General features: G+C 38.7%; 1 protein-coding gene across 1 annotated transcript in view; it reads right to left on the bottom strand.

Moving 5' to 3' along the window:
- Dnah9 (dynein axonemal heavy chain 9) overlaps positions 1-16,562 on the bottom strand; it is a 306,051-nt gene that overhangs the window by 232,052 nt on the left and 57,437 nt on the right. The window contains exons 15-17 of the mRNA XM_090349542.1: positions 9,995-10,130; positions 5,758-5,954; positions 5,239-5,663 (exon numbers count right to left, since the gene is read on the bottom strand). Coding sequence (XP_090205668.1) covers positions 5,239-5,663; positions 5,758-5,954; positions 9,995-10,130 — 758 coding nt within the window. The remainder of the gene's footprint in view (positions 1-5,238; positions 5,664-5,757; positions 5,955-9,994; positions 10,131-16,562) is intronic.

Below are 16,562 nucleotides of genomic sequence, written 5' to 3'. Positions count from 1 at the left end.
TTTTCCTCCTAAATAATGAACAAAATATATATTAAAAACAAATGGACAGTAATTTTCAAGATATTCTGTGTGTGTGTGTGTGTGTGTGTGTGTGTGTGTGTGTGTGTGTGTGCGCGCGTGTGTGCTGTTTGTGGCCATGGAGACTGAACTCAGGGCTTGGGCATTATGCCTGAGCTATTTTTTTCTCCTCACAAAGATATCACTCTGCCACTTGAGCTATAGCCCCATTTCTGATGATAAATTGGAGAGAAGAGTCTTAAGGACTTTTCTGCCCAGGATGGCTTCAAACCTTGATCCTCGGATCTCACTGCTCAAGGAGTAGCTAAAGATTACAGGTATGAACCATCGGTGTCTGGCAGTTTTTCAAGATAGTTTTTCATGTTCCTCTGACAATAGACAAAGAAGTACTTACAATGAAGGAATAGTTGAAACTTTTATAAGAGCATATAGGAGAAAGTCAGTGGGATCTTGGACAAAAAATATTTAACAATATCATGGGGGAAAATAGATATATTTGAAATTAAACCCTGAAATTAAACATTGTTCATCAAATTACCATCATCTCTAAGTATCTATGGGGTTCTACACATTCCTAAATACACAGTTCTTACATAAAATTGTATTTTCATAAGCCCTCTGCTGTCTTTCCATATACTTCAAGTCATTTCTCTAGATTATTTATTATCTAATTCATGTAGACAGTTGTTGTACTGATGTTTAGGGAATAATGACAATGAAAAGATGTTCAGTACAGACACAATTTTTTTGCCAGTCTGGAGCTTGAACTCAGGGGCTGGGGACTGTCCTTGGGCTTTTTCAAGACTAGAGTTCTACCATTTGAGCCATAGCACCACTTTTGGCTTTTTTTATGTATGTAGTACCAAGGAATCAAACTCAGGGCTTCATGTATGCTAGGTAACCACTCTACCACTAGGCCACACTCCTAGCCTAGACATTTTTTAAATATATTTTTAATATATTTTTAATATAGTTGGGGTTTTTGTTTTTGTTTTTTGTCAGTCCTGGGCTTGAGCTCAGGGCCTGAGCACTGTCCTTGGACTTTCTCAAAGCTAGAGCTCTACCACTTGTGCCTCAACACCACTTCTGGCTTTTTTTACATGTATGTAGTACCGAGGAATCAAACCAGCCAAATTCCCAGCCTTAAAATATAGTTTTGATCTGTGGTTGGTTGAATTTCCAGGAGCTGAATCAATTGTGAATACACAGGACCACCTACCACAGTCGACTGTGGCCAAGGCAGGCCACAAAATGGGAGCTGTTTGGAAAGTTGTAATAAATCCACTGGCAAAAAATTGGAAAGAATATGTGACTCCTAAATATCAAAAAGGGAAAAATATATAGCTCAATAGAAAATGGAATGACAGATATAAATGGGCACAGGAACTGAAATATATTACCCCAAAGACATTAAAAAAAGATGAGACATCTTATTAAGTAATCAGAGCAATGCCAAATATTCTCCTGGTTGAGATTCCACAAAACACCACTAAAGTGGCACTCTCAGCACTGCAAATCTGGGGACCAAACTTTCAGCATATGAATCTTTAGGGGGGGCACACTCCAGCCATACCTAAACCTTAGCAAGGAGTTAGTAAGTCCCTGAGTAAAGAGTTGTACTTCCTTTTTTTAATTCTTTTTTTATATTTTTATTATAAATAATAGAAGGGTTACATGATATTTGCCAGATAGGAGGTGCATTAATTCACATACATTGAGTTGTACTTTCTAAGAGCAGAGACAGCTTGTCCATTGTCACAGGTGTGGAAATTGAGTGTACAGTTTCAAATGCAGGTAGGTTTGACAAATTTGTTGGTGAGGATGTCTATTCTGTACTGAGGATGCCTATTTTCTCAGTAAAGTAAGAAGTGAGAGCATTAGGGCAGGGGAGATGTTTGAAGTTTGAATGGAATGAGGAATTGGGAATCTTAAAGACTGGAAAACTTTTGGGGGAAATGTGGAGGGCCTATTTAAAAGCTGTGTTCATAAAGTGAATGTGAGCATGGTCAGAAAAGTGGTTTGCTTTTGCTTCAACAGAGATGAATTATGCAGATGCAGAAAGGGAGCATTGAGTTTAAACAGAGTCAGGGGTTTGTAAGGAGGGAGTCAGAAGAAATGGGGAGCTAGCACAGCAGACACTCTAAGGTGTGGAGTCAATGGGCTGGAAATCCTGATAGGTCTGAAGAATTCTGCATGGCAGGGCTGCCAAATAAGTGAGGTAGAAAGAGACCAGGTGTGGTCAGGGAATAGGATGTTTACACCTGAGCTTCTGGAAGGAGAGCAATTACTTCCTCATGTCTCTCCTCCACTGAAGTAGCAATTACAGTGTAGAGCAAAGGAGCACTGGAGGGAAGAGGAGAGCCAACCAGGGAACAGGTGTGAAGGAGATGCTGTGGGCATGTGAGGTCCACATCAGGCAAACAGGGGGCAGAAGGATGGAAAAGATAGATGCTAAGATAGCTGAGAGGCCCTGTGATGACAAAAGATGACTAAGAGCTTGGTAGGTGGCAGCAACAGTGACCAAAATGGTAGTTGGTGCTGCCTGACAGAAGTTGCTTCAGTAGTAGCAGACCTGGTGATTCTAAGGAAGGATGACAGTGAAATGGTCTTGGATCAGCACAGAACAACAACTCAGATAGCCAGAGGAACACAGAAGATGCAGCCTCCATTTGGGAGGGCTGGAGGTGTAGCTAGATCCTGGGAGAAGAGCCAGCTTCCAATGAGAGCAAAACAGTACTGAGAAAAAGATAAGAAAATGGTTTGTGTTTGCTGATGAAAGACCCAGGGTCTAAGGAAAGGTACAGGGAGACCTGGAAGGCCTTTGAGGGTAGAAGGCAGAGATGGGAGCAATAAAATCTTGTGTAGAGAAGAAAGGCTAGGTGATAAAGAATATGCAATGTCAGACAGGTGACTGAAGTAGGTAAGATATAAGTCAAGATGGTAAGATGTAATCAAGATGTGGTTCATCCTGACTACTAAGGGCTGTTGCAGATACTCAGCAATATATACTTTTTATTTTTCTTACTATTTCTATTTTTACCTAATACCCCAGTACACAATAGAACAGTATCCTGAGATATAGCAAAGTACCCAGTTAATGAAATCACTGATTCAATGTTCAAGCTGTAAGGTTTCTATAAGAATCCAATAGTGACTGCAGCCTTGGTTCAGGAGTGCAGACCCTGCCTAATAAGCACAAAGCCTTGAGCTCAATACCAGTACCAACCACCAATCAGCCAACCAGAATCTGATAGTACTGTTTTTGCTTAGTAATGTGGAAACTCAAGTCCAAAGGCAAGGACTCTGTTTTATATCTGTTCTACCATGTGCTTATTCCTGTTAAACCAACTGCCACACTCTCAAAAGTCTTATCTGGTGGACAGCTATGATATCTGCTGTCACTGTGCCTCTCATTTACCAACTGTTTTGTTTTGTTTTTGAAGTGTGTGTGCCTATACTATGGCTTGAGCTCTGGGTCTCGGCACTGTTCCTGTCTTTTTTTCCCAAGGCTAGTGTTTAACATTCAGCTTGTTGCTGGTTAATTGGAAATACTGCCCAGCCTGGTTTTGAACTGTGATCCTCAGGTCTCAGCCTCCAGAGTAGTGAGGATTATAGGCATGAACCACTGGTACCCAGCTCCACCAACAGTTTTTGGTCCTTTCCCATCTGGGGTCTCACAGATGCCAAATGGCCTGTACACCTAGCCACTCATTGAGATGGATGTGACTGACTTTTAAGCATACCTTTCATGTGCAAACCAACCCATTCAGAACCCAGCCACCCCCTGTAACTTGTTCTCACACTCTAGGCCTGTGCATGTCTGCTTCATCAATGCAGGACCAGATCGTAGACAAGGGACAATCCTTGTGCTCCAGAGCCCCCTAAATGATTCACACTCACTAATCCTAAGCCAGCCTTCACTGCCTTACTGATTTCTGGCCATTAAAAAAACATGGTAGAGACTCTTTCTCTCTTTTCCTTGCCCAAGGACACAAATGTATCATGTATGACTTGCTGTTCCTTTGAGAACTATAACAACATTGATAGCAGCCAGTCCTCAGTGTGGTGGCCTTGCCATTACTTAAATAATGATATAAGATGCATTTCAAAGCAAGCCTATGGTCTTAGATGACAGACCTACTGATTGGGGACCACAGGGCATCTGTTCCTCCCCAAAATCCCACTTCAATAGCAATAGTCACCTATCACTCCCTTATTGCACACAGCACATCCCATCTTGTTTCTAGATTTCTCAGAGGGAAGATGCTTTCTTGAAATGGAGAAAGTCCTATTCATTTTTTTAAATGATTATTTTTGGGTGTTTGAACACAGGCCCTTGTGCTTGAGCCATGCCTCCAATCCGGCTTTGTGGATGGTTGTTTTGGAGATGAAATCTAGAGAACTTTTCTGCCTGGGCAGCCCTCCATAGCTCAGCCTCTTGAGTAGCTCTCATTACAGATATGAATCAATGATGGCAGGCTGGGAAGCCATATTGAAATAATGTCTATGAGACTTTCCTGGGGTTTTCTACAGTGGTAGAAAGTCTTTTGTTGTTGTTTTGTTCTGATTTGTAGATAGACTATTTTACACTATTTTACCCTTTTGCTCACAACTCTAGACCACAGAGCAGGATACAGTCTGGAGACCACGCTAAGGCAGAGTGACAAGAGGTGGGGGGGGGGGGTAGAGAGACAGTGCTCTGTATTACAAAGCACAGTGCTGGGCTGAGTACCTTGAATCTGGGGTTGGGGGAGGTCAGACGGAAGTTCATATCTGGTCTGTGGCATGGCTAATATGGCCTAGAAAGGCACACAGGAACCTAGGGTGCACAGCTGGATCCTCTAAGGCAGGGAATAAATGGTGAGAAATAAAATCTAAGAGCTCTGTTAGACCCCTTCTGTTTCCAAGGCTTAAAGAGATTTCACAGTTAGAAAGGTAAAAGGAGGTTGGATCTGTGATTATTGCTTCTTACATTATTTACCACTTACTGGGTGCTTTTCATGCATCGGGCACCAGGTGGAAAATAAAACAGAGGTCATTATCTGGTGAATAAAGGAAAGGGCAGAATGGAACTTAGTGTGATTGTCCATAACTCTGGAGTCTTCCAGCAGTTGTTTTAATTTTCATTAACGAATGAACCCAAGTCATTGGGGATGGGGGTACCAGGTGTGGTCTTAGGCAGTCTAGGATGCTGAAAGAATGCTAGGCCAGCTGTGTTACCTGTTTGTGACATAGTCAACCAGATGCTGTTTGAACATGAGGCTCCACCTCTTGATGATATTCAGCAGTGACGCCTTCAAGGGTCGCACATCGATTTTCATCCAGCCGTCCAACACCTTGACAGGCTCCAAGCTGCACACCTCTTCATAGAGCTTCTCGTAGGAGTCAATCTGCACTTTAAAGTGCTGGAGGAGGGGCGGGTTCTCAGGGAGGCTGTCTTCTGCATGGGCTTCTATTTCTTCAGGGCTCAGGACATGTCCATACAGCAGAAATTGGCCTAGAATCTCCTTCCTGTCCTCCACGTAGAGGTAGGAATACGGGCTGAAGGTGTTGCGGTAGTTACAGCAGAGTGTCGTCATACTCTTCACCCTTTCCATGAGCGTATTCCGCATGCCAGCCAAAGCAGCCATGCTCTCTAGATCAACCTGGGGCAAGGCAGATGCACAGCAGGCAGGTTATACCCATGCTAGGAAGGACATTTCAATGTGATTGGAAGGGAGATGGTCGGGTAGTCAGTACCTGATAGGTAGAAGAGCCATTGTGCGAAGAAAGCCGTGGTATCAGAGATGACATCCCAAAAATGTTGGCCACCAGACCCTCAACAATGTCATGGAAGCCACCTTTCACTCCAGACTCCAGAGATGGATAGAAAATTAACTCTGGGGAGGCAAGGCTGAGTTGCACTTCAAATATTGGGGTGAGTCTGGCCTTATTCTCTGAAAAAATAAGGGCAGTAAATCACCAAAATGACCCATACGGGGAATGGGCAAAGTAGAGTGCTATTTTTAAAATGTCCAAAGCATTTTTTTGCCATTCCTGGGCTTGAGCTCAGGGCCTGAGCACCGTCCTTGGACTTTCTCAAGGCTAGAGCTCTACCACTTGAGCCTCAGCACCACTTCTGGCTTTTTTTAATGTATGTGGTATCAAGGAATCAAACTTGGGTCTTCTTGCATGCTAGGCAAGCACTCCACCACTAGGCCAAACTCCCGGCCCCTACAAAGCATTTCTTTAGAGTGTAGGAAAATGGACATGGAAATTTTGCCAGAAAAGGTAAGAGGACAGCTTTGTAGCACTTCTCAGTAAAAGAACAGTTTGGGTGGTAATTGAATTTAAACTCAGGGCCTTTGAACTTGAGCCATGCCCCAAGTTCAAGCTGTCCTTGTTTAAGACATCCCTTATCCTCAAGGAATGAATCCCAGTGACCAATTAATCCAGGGCAGTTTTATACCATGTTAAGTGCCTCCTGAAAATTGCTGGCTTTAAGAAAAGGTGGTTTGCCTGTGTGTGTGTGTGTGTGTGTGTGTGTGTGTGTGTGTGTGTGTGTGTGTTGTAGGGTTTGCCTTGGGGTTTGAACTTGAGACCTGGATGCTCTCCCTAATCTTTTCAGTACAAGGCTAGTGCTATAATGACTTGAGCTGCAGCTCAAGTTATTGGTTATTTGGAGATAAGAGTCTCATACAATTTCCTGCCAGAGCTGGCTTTGAACTACCATCCTCAAATCTCAGCCTCCTGAGTAGCTAGGATTATAAGCATGAGCCACAAAACTCCAGGAAAAAATTATTTAAAAACAAAACAAAACAATGTCTTAGAAGCATGTCTTTCCTTATATGTGGAAACAAGATTTAGCTTATAAACTTACAAGTAAATATGTTGGGTGGTATGCAAATATATATATATAAATGTATTAACAGAAATACAGTAGATTCAAGAGAGAACTCAAATAGTGTAATTCCATAGAAATGTAAAATCAAAGTTCAACAGAATACCAGAAATGTGTACTTGATAGTAGTGGTGTGGGATCAAGGGGAAAAAGGGTAGATGTTGAATAAAGGGGGAGAATGCAGTCAAGAATTCAATGTACATTCTTTTTTTTTGTGGGTCATGGGCTTGAGCTATTGTACAGATAGTTAAAAGACTATTATGGGTTGGATCCTGTAGGCAAAGAAAAATTTCATTGAGATCCACTGGCATCTATTTCTGAGAAATAGAGCTCTTGTTGGTCATATGACCAAATTTAGTCCAGATAGTTTGGTGTGGCATTATATTTCCCTCAGCTGGGGAAATGGGAGGAAGTAAATGTGTTATTTACAGTCTTGTCCCCTTGATACAGTAAGTGAATCTTCTCTAATCATTTTCCCCTCCCCCAAACTAGATATAAACATACCCAGCTCAACCACAGAATGCAAACACCATAGGTTGGAAAACAGCTACCACAAAATGATAATTCTCACCCACAACTCTTACTAGAAGAGGAGGAGATAGAGTTAGTGCTTTAAGCCACAGTATTGATGAGAGATCATGTTATCACAGCCTAACTATCCACTCTAGTTAAAAGAAAAAATACTGAAGGATCCTTAAAGTTATATAAAACTAGGGCTTTGTCTTCAAAACTAAGGGGATCAAATGAAGACTTAGTATTATGGGACTAAGGAAAGTCCCATCAAATGAACATTTAACTTAAGGAAATAGTGTTACTAACCAGGTAGTAATTGTACTAGTTTCAAAGAAGGCACACATACACACAGCTGAGGATGTAGTTCAGAGGTAGAGTAACTGCTTAGCACACATAACAACAAAGGTTCAATTCCCAGGGATTGTTATCCCTAAACCCCCAAACAAAAACCCCAGTAATATTAGCTTTCGTGTACGTTGAAATGCTTATCTGAAATAGTTCCGACTAAAAGTGTTTCAGATATTAGACTATTAAGGCTTTGGAATATTTGCACTGACTTTAGTGGTTACGCATCTATAACCCCCAAATCCTCAATCCAAAAGTATCTAGAGTCCAAAACTTCAAGGGCTCAAAAGCTAAGTCTAGTATTTTGGATTTTAGATTTTCCAGTTAGGCAAGTTCCACCCGCATAGTGATGTGCTCATGACATGTTGTACATGACTACACTTTATACTCTTATAAATTAATAGAAAATGCATATGTGTGGTTTATAGGACTTAGAAAATTTTAAAGAATATTTTGAGTGTATGAGACTTTTGCCCTATGAGCTGGCATGAGACCCCAGTTTCATGGATAAAATGTGAACATAATTTCACACAGGGAAATGTTCTTGGCTCCACAAACTTGGTAGTAGTAAGTCTTTTTAGGAGGCAAGAGGAGGAAGAACATCTCTTGGTGGAATGGGTAACAGGTACTCTGTTATTTGTGTATGAGTTGGACTTTGTGACATAATAGGGAGGCCAGCTCAAGCACAGGAATGGGATGGGCCTGACCAAATTTAAGATGGCAAAGATGGAAAGGACCCTTTGCCTGACTCACCTTAGGTAACCAGTGCCTTAAAATTTATCCACACTGAGTCTTTCTATGTAGCCCTAACTGGCCTTAAACTGGCCCATGACAGGGCTGCTCTGAACCTCCAAAATCAGATGGGGTCTGGTCAGTTGCTTAAGCTAACACTACTGGTTAGACCTGTACAACCAGTACCTATATTCTTGACCCTATGGGTCTACACTGGACTACTTGGCTCTCCTATCAGATTTCCTAGATTTGAAGTGTCCCTGATACCTGCCAGTAAAGATAATGCCTCACACTCCCTCAGCTCCTCCACCTACCAAGACCCCTGAGTTACCCAACAGGGCTATACTGTGTTAAACTCTGATCCCACTTGTATTTTCAAGCTTGGTTGTTTATGTGTGTCTCTGTTTAGCAGATGATGTCTGAGCACACATGGGCTTGTTCTGCATTTCATTTCTATCTTTGGCTTAGGCTTGTCTTCTTTGGTTCCAAAATATTCACTTCTGGCTGGGAATTGGTGGCACACACCTGTAATCCTAGCTATGAGGAAGTTCCTGCCTGCAGTTCAGGCAGGAAATTCTATGAGACTCTTATCACCAATAAATTACCAAAAATCTGGAAGTGAAGCTGTGGTTCAAATGATAGAGTGCTAGCCTTGAGCAAAATAAAGCTCAAGGACAGCACCAAGGCTCTGAGTTCAAGCCCTAGGACCAGCACAAAATGAAAACAAAACAAAAAAACAACCAAATAGTCACCTCTACATTTTGATTCATCTTTTACTATGAGCCTTGGCAGACAGCTCTGAATCTTTCAGTCCTGAGATCTTCAGCCTTGTCATTTGCAAGCCAAAGTGAGCCTCTGCTAGATCTTTTACTTTGCATGTTACCCCCACATATCCACCATGTTTTCAAAGCTCTTATGTGTTTTTAGTAGCTTCAAAAAAGTTCATTATCTTCTTATTACTCCTTTGCCTTCTGAAAATTGCTTCTACTTTTGCTTCTTGGTCTAACTCCTTCACATAAAAAACAAAACAACTACAAAATATCTTCCCTTCTATTTCTTCCCCTTAACCTTGCTACTGCCATGCCTTGGCATTTCCAAAAGTCTTCAGAGAGCACATGGAGCTGGAAGAAGCAGAAGACCCCTCCCACCGTGCTATGAGTCATGTGCAGAAGAAGACACTCTCACCAACTGTGCTGTGTCCTGCTGAGGTTCCCTCACTCCTCTACCAGACCTAGACTTGGATGAAATTCACTTTCTGGTTTTGTTCCTTTGTTAAAGGTTTTATGATCTTAGAACCCCATCTTTTTTTTTGCACCTAATTTGTAGTCAGAAATCTTTTTTGTTGTTGTTCCTTTGCATCATTTAGAAGCTCTAACCTTTTTGTTAGTTTTTTGTTCACCACAGCCTTGGGGGGAAATAACACAGAACACTGAACTCCATTTTAACCTAGCAAAGGTTACTGATGCTTATGCCTAATAAAAACCCAGATCCATAAGCCAGTGGTACCGGTGTTTTCCAACAAGTACTTGAGGGAACACTCAATGGCAAGAAAGAATCCACCAAGCAACATATCATCAATATAGCTAACATAGGTGTTCCAGGTTCTGGAGGCTGGGTCTGCTGAGAAAAGGCCTAGGTTTTCCTGTAAGAGAAAGAAGAAGAAATGGAAAGCAGGTTTAGTAGCAGAATCATCATTCATGGGAATGCACATGTAGAAGAAAGTCTTCCTGAGAAAAATTTGCTATATTATACTTCCTTGTTATCCATTCTGAATTGTATGTATAACTTCTGATTGAAAAGGATATGAAATTTGTTCCATGAAGGAGAGATAGAGTCCCCTGAGAAAGGATTATGTGGTCAGGCTACCTTCTCACTTCCACCTGAGGCTGAAAGATGCAGTGTTTTCTTTGTCAATGGCTGACTGATGTGTGCATCAGAGCCAGAGGCCAGGTAGGATATATAAAGAAGATCAGGGGTGGGGTGATACCTTGAGCTTAAGAGCTCAGGGACAACACCCGGCCCAGGGTTCAAGTCCTATGACCAACAAAAAAAAAGTGAGAATAAGGAAGACTAAGAGCAAAGACACTGTGATTCAGAGTCCATAAGAAATTTATAGTTCAAACCCACCAAGAATTTCCCCAATAATCCTTAGAAATATGCTGGAATGTTTTATATGGTTGACATTTGATAGTAACTGAAAGACGTCATCACACTGAATACTTTAAAAAACGTGTGTACATTAAAAACGTTTCTCTCTCCTTATATGTCTGCCTATCAGACTCTGTCTCCACGCCACTTCTCCTTCTCTCTTATTTTCTCTTTTACCTAAAACAGCCCCTGACCTGAAGAATCCCTGGAATCACCATGGTAACAAGTTTTGGACTTCAAGAAAAGAGCCTAATACTCAGTGATGGTTAAGTATAGACATCCATTTACTTTCCACAATTTTTTATAATTAAGACTTTTTGCTACAATAGCTTTCAATGACCTGTTATCTTGACAGAAGGCAAGGAACCCATGGGCAGAAGTAAATTTCCTGAATGATTCATTGTTACTCTTTTAGAAAACATAGCCACAGTGTAAGTCACCATGGATTTAAATGATCTCATGATCCTATTTTGAAATGACATGACTCTCAATTTTTTGAGATATATTACCAACACTTTTCTTCCTAAGTAGACCTATACTTTAAAAAAAATGATTTGAAGTCCACTGTCTCATAACTCACAATACGATAGTGATGCACAGCTGCTTGCAAGTGACTATGTGGGGCTTTATCTGTTTGCCCCTATACTAAATAACAGACTTATGTGACAAACTTCTGCTCTGAAAGAAAAGCAGATTCAGGAAATTGACTTTTGGACTTAGCAGATAAGTACATTTATTATAAAATAAGCAAATACAACCCCTCACATCTCCCAAAATTTGATGAAAAATATATCCAAAATCCTGATAAACTCCAAACAGGATGAAGATAAAGGCAGATTGAGGGAAAAAGACTCCAAAGATTAATAATCCATTTAAAACAACTATAGGAAAGCAGTACATTATACTCCAGGGGAAAAGGAGACAGAAATCATAGCTGGTCTCTTTTAAGAAACAATAGTGGAGAGGAAGATTGAAACAATGTATGCAGGACAAACAGAACTTCACTGGAATTCTGTACCTAATGAAACTATCCATCAGAAATAAAGGGAAAATAGGGACACTTTTAGATTAGCAGGCCTGAATGTCAAGAAATGCTAAAGAATAGTCTTAGAAAAGAAACATCCATAGGTGGTATCTGGATATGTAGAGGAATAAGCCTGCAATTGGTGATATGTAGGTAAACACTATTGGTACTATCTTGAAGTTTAATACAAAAATAACTGGGGTATTTAATATACTATTATGTTTAGTGTACTAATATCATACAATGTTACAAAAAGCCTCATCCTTATCAGGTGAGGGGTTAAATAGAACTATCCTGTTGCCAAGTTTCCTACATATTATATGAAAATACTAAAATGAAACTTAAAGCCAATCCCCCTAGAAATGCACTGCAACAAAGCAGAGCCAAAATGCCAGTTGAGAAATGAAGATGTGATACTATGAAATCCACAATTACCCAGAAGGAGAATATATAGGAGATCACAATGACAACACCAAAAAGAAGCAAATATAAGAACAAATTGCAAAACTGTAGACTCAATTTCATCATGCTGATAGTTACATTAAATATAATAGTCTAAATATTCTGATTAAAAGACAGTTGTTAGGCTGAAAATAAAAACATATCTTCTAATTACAAACAGAAGAAATTTGAATTGATTAAATGTAAAATGTAAATGGACAATGTAAAATGTAGGAATATTGAATCAGGAGGGGAAGATTATTTTCCGGAAGAAGAGATTTAAATTTCAGAGTATGATTAAAATAAATAAAAATAAAATTCATGATCATTCTAGAATCCATTAGGAAATTATAATAGTTGTAAATGTGTTTATATCTAATTTTTTCGTGTGCCAATATTCGGGCTCGAACTCAAGGCCATGTGTGCTTAGCTTTCTTGCTCACATCTAGCCCTCTTTCACTTGAGCCATACTTCCAGTCCAGCTTTTTTCTGCCTAATTGGAGACACTTTAAAAATCACTTTAAAGCTTTGTGTGGTGGTGCACACAGGTAGTCTCAGTTACTGAAAAGTCCAGTTCAGAGAATTATATTTCAATACATATTTGCCCCCATAAAAAAGTTTGTATGAATATATCTCAAAAAACAAGGGCTGGCAAAATCTTGGAGGTAAAAATTCACTATAAAAGGATCTCAATGTCCTTCATAAAAATGTGCATAAATGTCCTTTAAAATTAGCAAATCAGATACCCTAACAAATTAAAGAACAATAGGACCAAGTAGGTTTGTTTAGAAGTACACAAGAAGTTAACATTAACAGAATACCAGAGAAAATTAGTAAAAATCATCTCAGGTAATCATAAAAATCAATGATAAAAATCAATCAACATTATTCTGAGCAAAAGAGCAACATTGAAAGTATCACAATTCCAGATATTATAATTGTACTACTGAACCATAGTAAAACAAAACAACAACAACCAAAAATGATAACCAACACACAAACAAACTTGAAGACTGGTAAAACACAATAGAAGACATAGATATAGTTCTATAAGATTATAGCCACCTGAATTTTACAAAGTTGCTGAAAACATATATTGCAGAGAAAACAGCCTCTAACAGATTGTGTTTGGAAAACTATATATCTATTTACAGAAGAAATGGAGCCATATCTTTCACTTGTACAAAAATCAATTCAATATGGTTCAAAAACATTGGTTTATGTCCTAAAACTTTGAAACGACTAGAGGGAAACACTTGATGATGTAGGCATAGCAAAAACTTTCTAGATAGAACTACAATAGCTAAAACAAGAACAAAAATGGACAAATGAACTAAATCAAATTTAAAAGTTTCTGCACAGCAATAAAATACCAGAATTAAAAGACAGTCTAGAAAATGGGACAAAATCTTTGCCAGGTAGTCATTTGACATAGAATTAATACTCAGAATACATGGTAAACTAAAAAAACTCATACAAACAAAAAGCTGAACAAATCCAATCAATAAAAGAGTAATTGAACAGAACCAGAAAATTCCCAAAAGAAGTACAAATGACCAATAATATGTGAACAAATGTTTAATATCTTTAGCCATCAGGGAAAATGTATATCAAAATAACTTTGAAATTACATTTCATCTCAGTCAGAATGGCAATCACCAAGAAAAAACAACCAGCACCAAAATGTGAGAAGAAAAGAAAAAAGTGAGAAGAAAAGAAACCTGCATATATTTGATGGGAACATAAAATGGTCCTTTCCTTATTAAAATATGTCAGAAAATCTCTCAACAAGCTAAAAATATAACTACCATAGTACCTAGCTATACCTCTCCTGAGTATATACCAGCAGGAATCAAAGTTAGCATGCATAAGGCCAATAATATTCATCAACAGACTATTCACAGTAGACAAGTTATAAAATCAATGTCAATGCTCATTAGTGGATAAATGGATAAAGAAAGCATGAGACATACACACACACACACACACACACACACATACACACACACATATATACACATGCACACACACAAATGTTATTTTCAGCCATAAGGAAGAATAAAATCATGCTATTTGCAGAAAAAAAGAATGAAACTGTAAAGCAGCATGCTAGACTGAGTCAGACCTGGGACAACAAGCACCATTTTTTTTCTTTTATATGGAAAAAAATAACATGAATTTTTTATTGTATGTGGAAAAAATAACATGAATTAAAGAGGGTTTATTTAATAAGAAAAGAGCAGGAAAAGGGCACAAGGAATAGCAATGAGGGTCTCCATAATTACAGATCATTATGTCAGAACAAAAACCAATAGTTTGGAACAATTATTATATGCTAATATGTTTTAAAATTTAGCATCTAAACATCATAAAATAAGAATAGAAGGGAACATATATTCCTGGCAGTGATATGATATGATATTATACTCTGAATATCCATGTAAGCCCAGCTAATACTGTATTTGATTGTATACTACTAACATTTTCTTTTTTTGCCAGTCATGGACTTGGGCTCAGGGCCTGAGTACTGTCCTTAGACTTTCTCAAGGCTAGAGCTCTACCACTTGAGCCTCAGCACCACTTCCAGCTTTTTTTCTATGTATGTGGTGCCGAGGAATTGAACCTGGGTCATTGTGCATGCTAGGCAAGCACTCCACCACTAGGCCAAACTCCTGGCCCCAACTAACATTTTCTATAGTTGACTCAAAATTAGGCAAGAATGTCCATTCTTGTCACTTCAACATTGTACTGGAAGTGCTAGCCAGGCAAAAAAATAAAAGAAGTAAAAGTCATAAAGAAGAAAAAGAAATCTCGACACTAGCTATTCCTGCCTGCAATTTCAGCTACCCAGAGGCTGAGATCTGAGGGTTATAGTTTGAAGCCAGCCCAAGCAGAAATGAGATTCCAATCAACCAGCAAAATGTAGGCTTGGAGGACAGTCTCAAGTGGTATAGTGTTCAACAGTAAGTGAAAAAGCTGAGCTACAGTGCAGTGCCCTGACTTCAAGGGGAAAAACAGATTCAAAAGAAGCAATATTGAGCATATTTACCAATAGATGAGATTATTTTTATACATAACCATTAGAAATATCCAAGCACTGTATCTGATAAAAAGCATAAAGACTACAGAATAAATAAATCTAGGGAAGGCACATAATACATTATTAATGCAAAGGTCAATTATGCCTTTATGTAGTAGCTAATAGTAACTAAGAAAGAATTAACAAGAAAATATTCCATAAGTAAACCTCCAAAACATAAAGCACTTAGTGATCAGCTTAATGGAGAATATACAAAACATTTGTAATAAAATGTAAAAATGGCTGCAGAGAAAAACTAGAGACTCAACTAAGTGAAGAGATCTGTCATGTTCATGGATCATCACAATATTTTGTTTTCTCCAAATCAATAACCATTGAATATATGTCTATGAATAGACATATTTATGTATCAGATTTCAAACCTAGCATCTGTCTAGAAATTAGCAAGTTGAATTTAAAATCTAGGTGGCTATGTAAAAAACTTAGAATAGATGAAATGATCTTGAAAAAGAAAAATTGCTAGAAGATTCACACTATCTGATTTCATGATCTATTAATAATGCCACAATAATCAATTGATTATATAGTCAATTATAAATATTTAGACTGGTGTTTATAAACTCAATTGATTTTTAGCAAAATTTCAAAAATTCAATATGGAATATATTCTTTTTTTTAATATTTTATTTATTTTTTTATTGTAATTAGTAAAAGGGTTACATGATATTTGCCAGATAGAAGGTGCCTTAATTCACATACATTGATACCCTTTCACATGTCTTGGTACCCGTTTCCCTCCCCCCCCTACACCCCCCACCCGTCTTGGTTTTCCCCCCTTCCCTATCAAATTTCAAATATCCAAATACAAATAAATTCAATATATCAGATAACAAAGTGAGATACTATACCAATATGAGATAACCAAGGGACAGCAAAGGAGATGAGAGACAACATAGTACATTAAGGACAACAATCATTCATTATATGGCTTTTGTTTCACTATCCTGGAGGTCCTTTCAATTAGCTTCACATTATATGTCCTTATGTATCAAGATTTTGCTCTATTGCAAATCTCTGCTAGTAGAGCCCAAGGTTTCTACTGATTATGACGAATGAGGGAAACCATTGAGCCTAAGTTCCTTTGAGTCTGGCTTACTTCACTTAATATGATTTTTTCTAAGTCTTTCCATTTCCTAACAAATGGGGCGATGTCATTCTTTCTGACAGCAGCATAGAATTCCATTGTGTACAAATACCACAACTTGTTGATCCACTCATCAACTGAGGGACATCTAGGTTGGTTCCATATCTTTGCTATGGTGAATAGTGCTGCAATGAACATTGTTGTGCTGGTGGATTTAGTATGTCCTTGTTTCTGGATGGTTGGGTAAATGCCAAGTATTCAATATGGAATATATTCT

Source organism: Megascapheus bottae, chromosome 17 (assembly GCF_031878675.1).
Source record: "Megascapheus bottae isolate mThoBot1 chromosome 17, mThoBot2.hap1, whole genome shotgun sequence".
Taxonomy (NCBI): Eukaryota; Metazoa; Chordata; class Mammalia; order Rodentia; family Geomyidae; genus Megascapheus; species Megascapheus bottae.
Note: the sequence above shows the minus strand (reverse complement) of the source record. Positions and strands in the feature narration are given on the sequence as shown.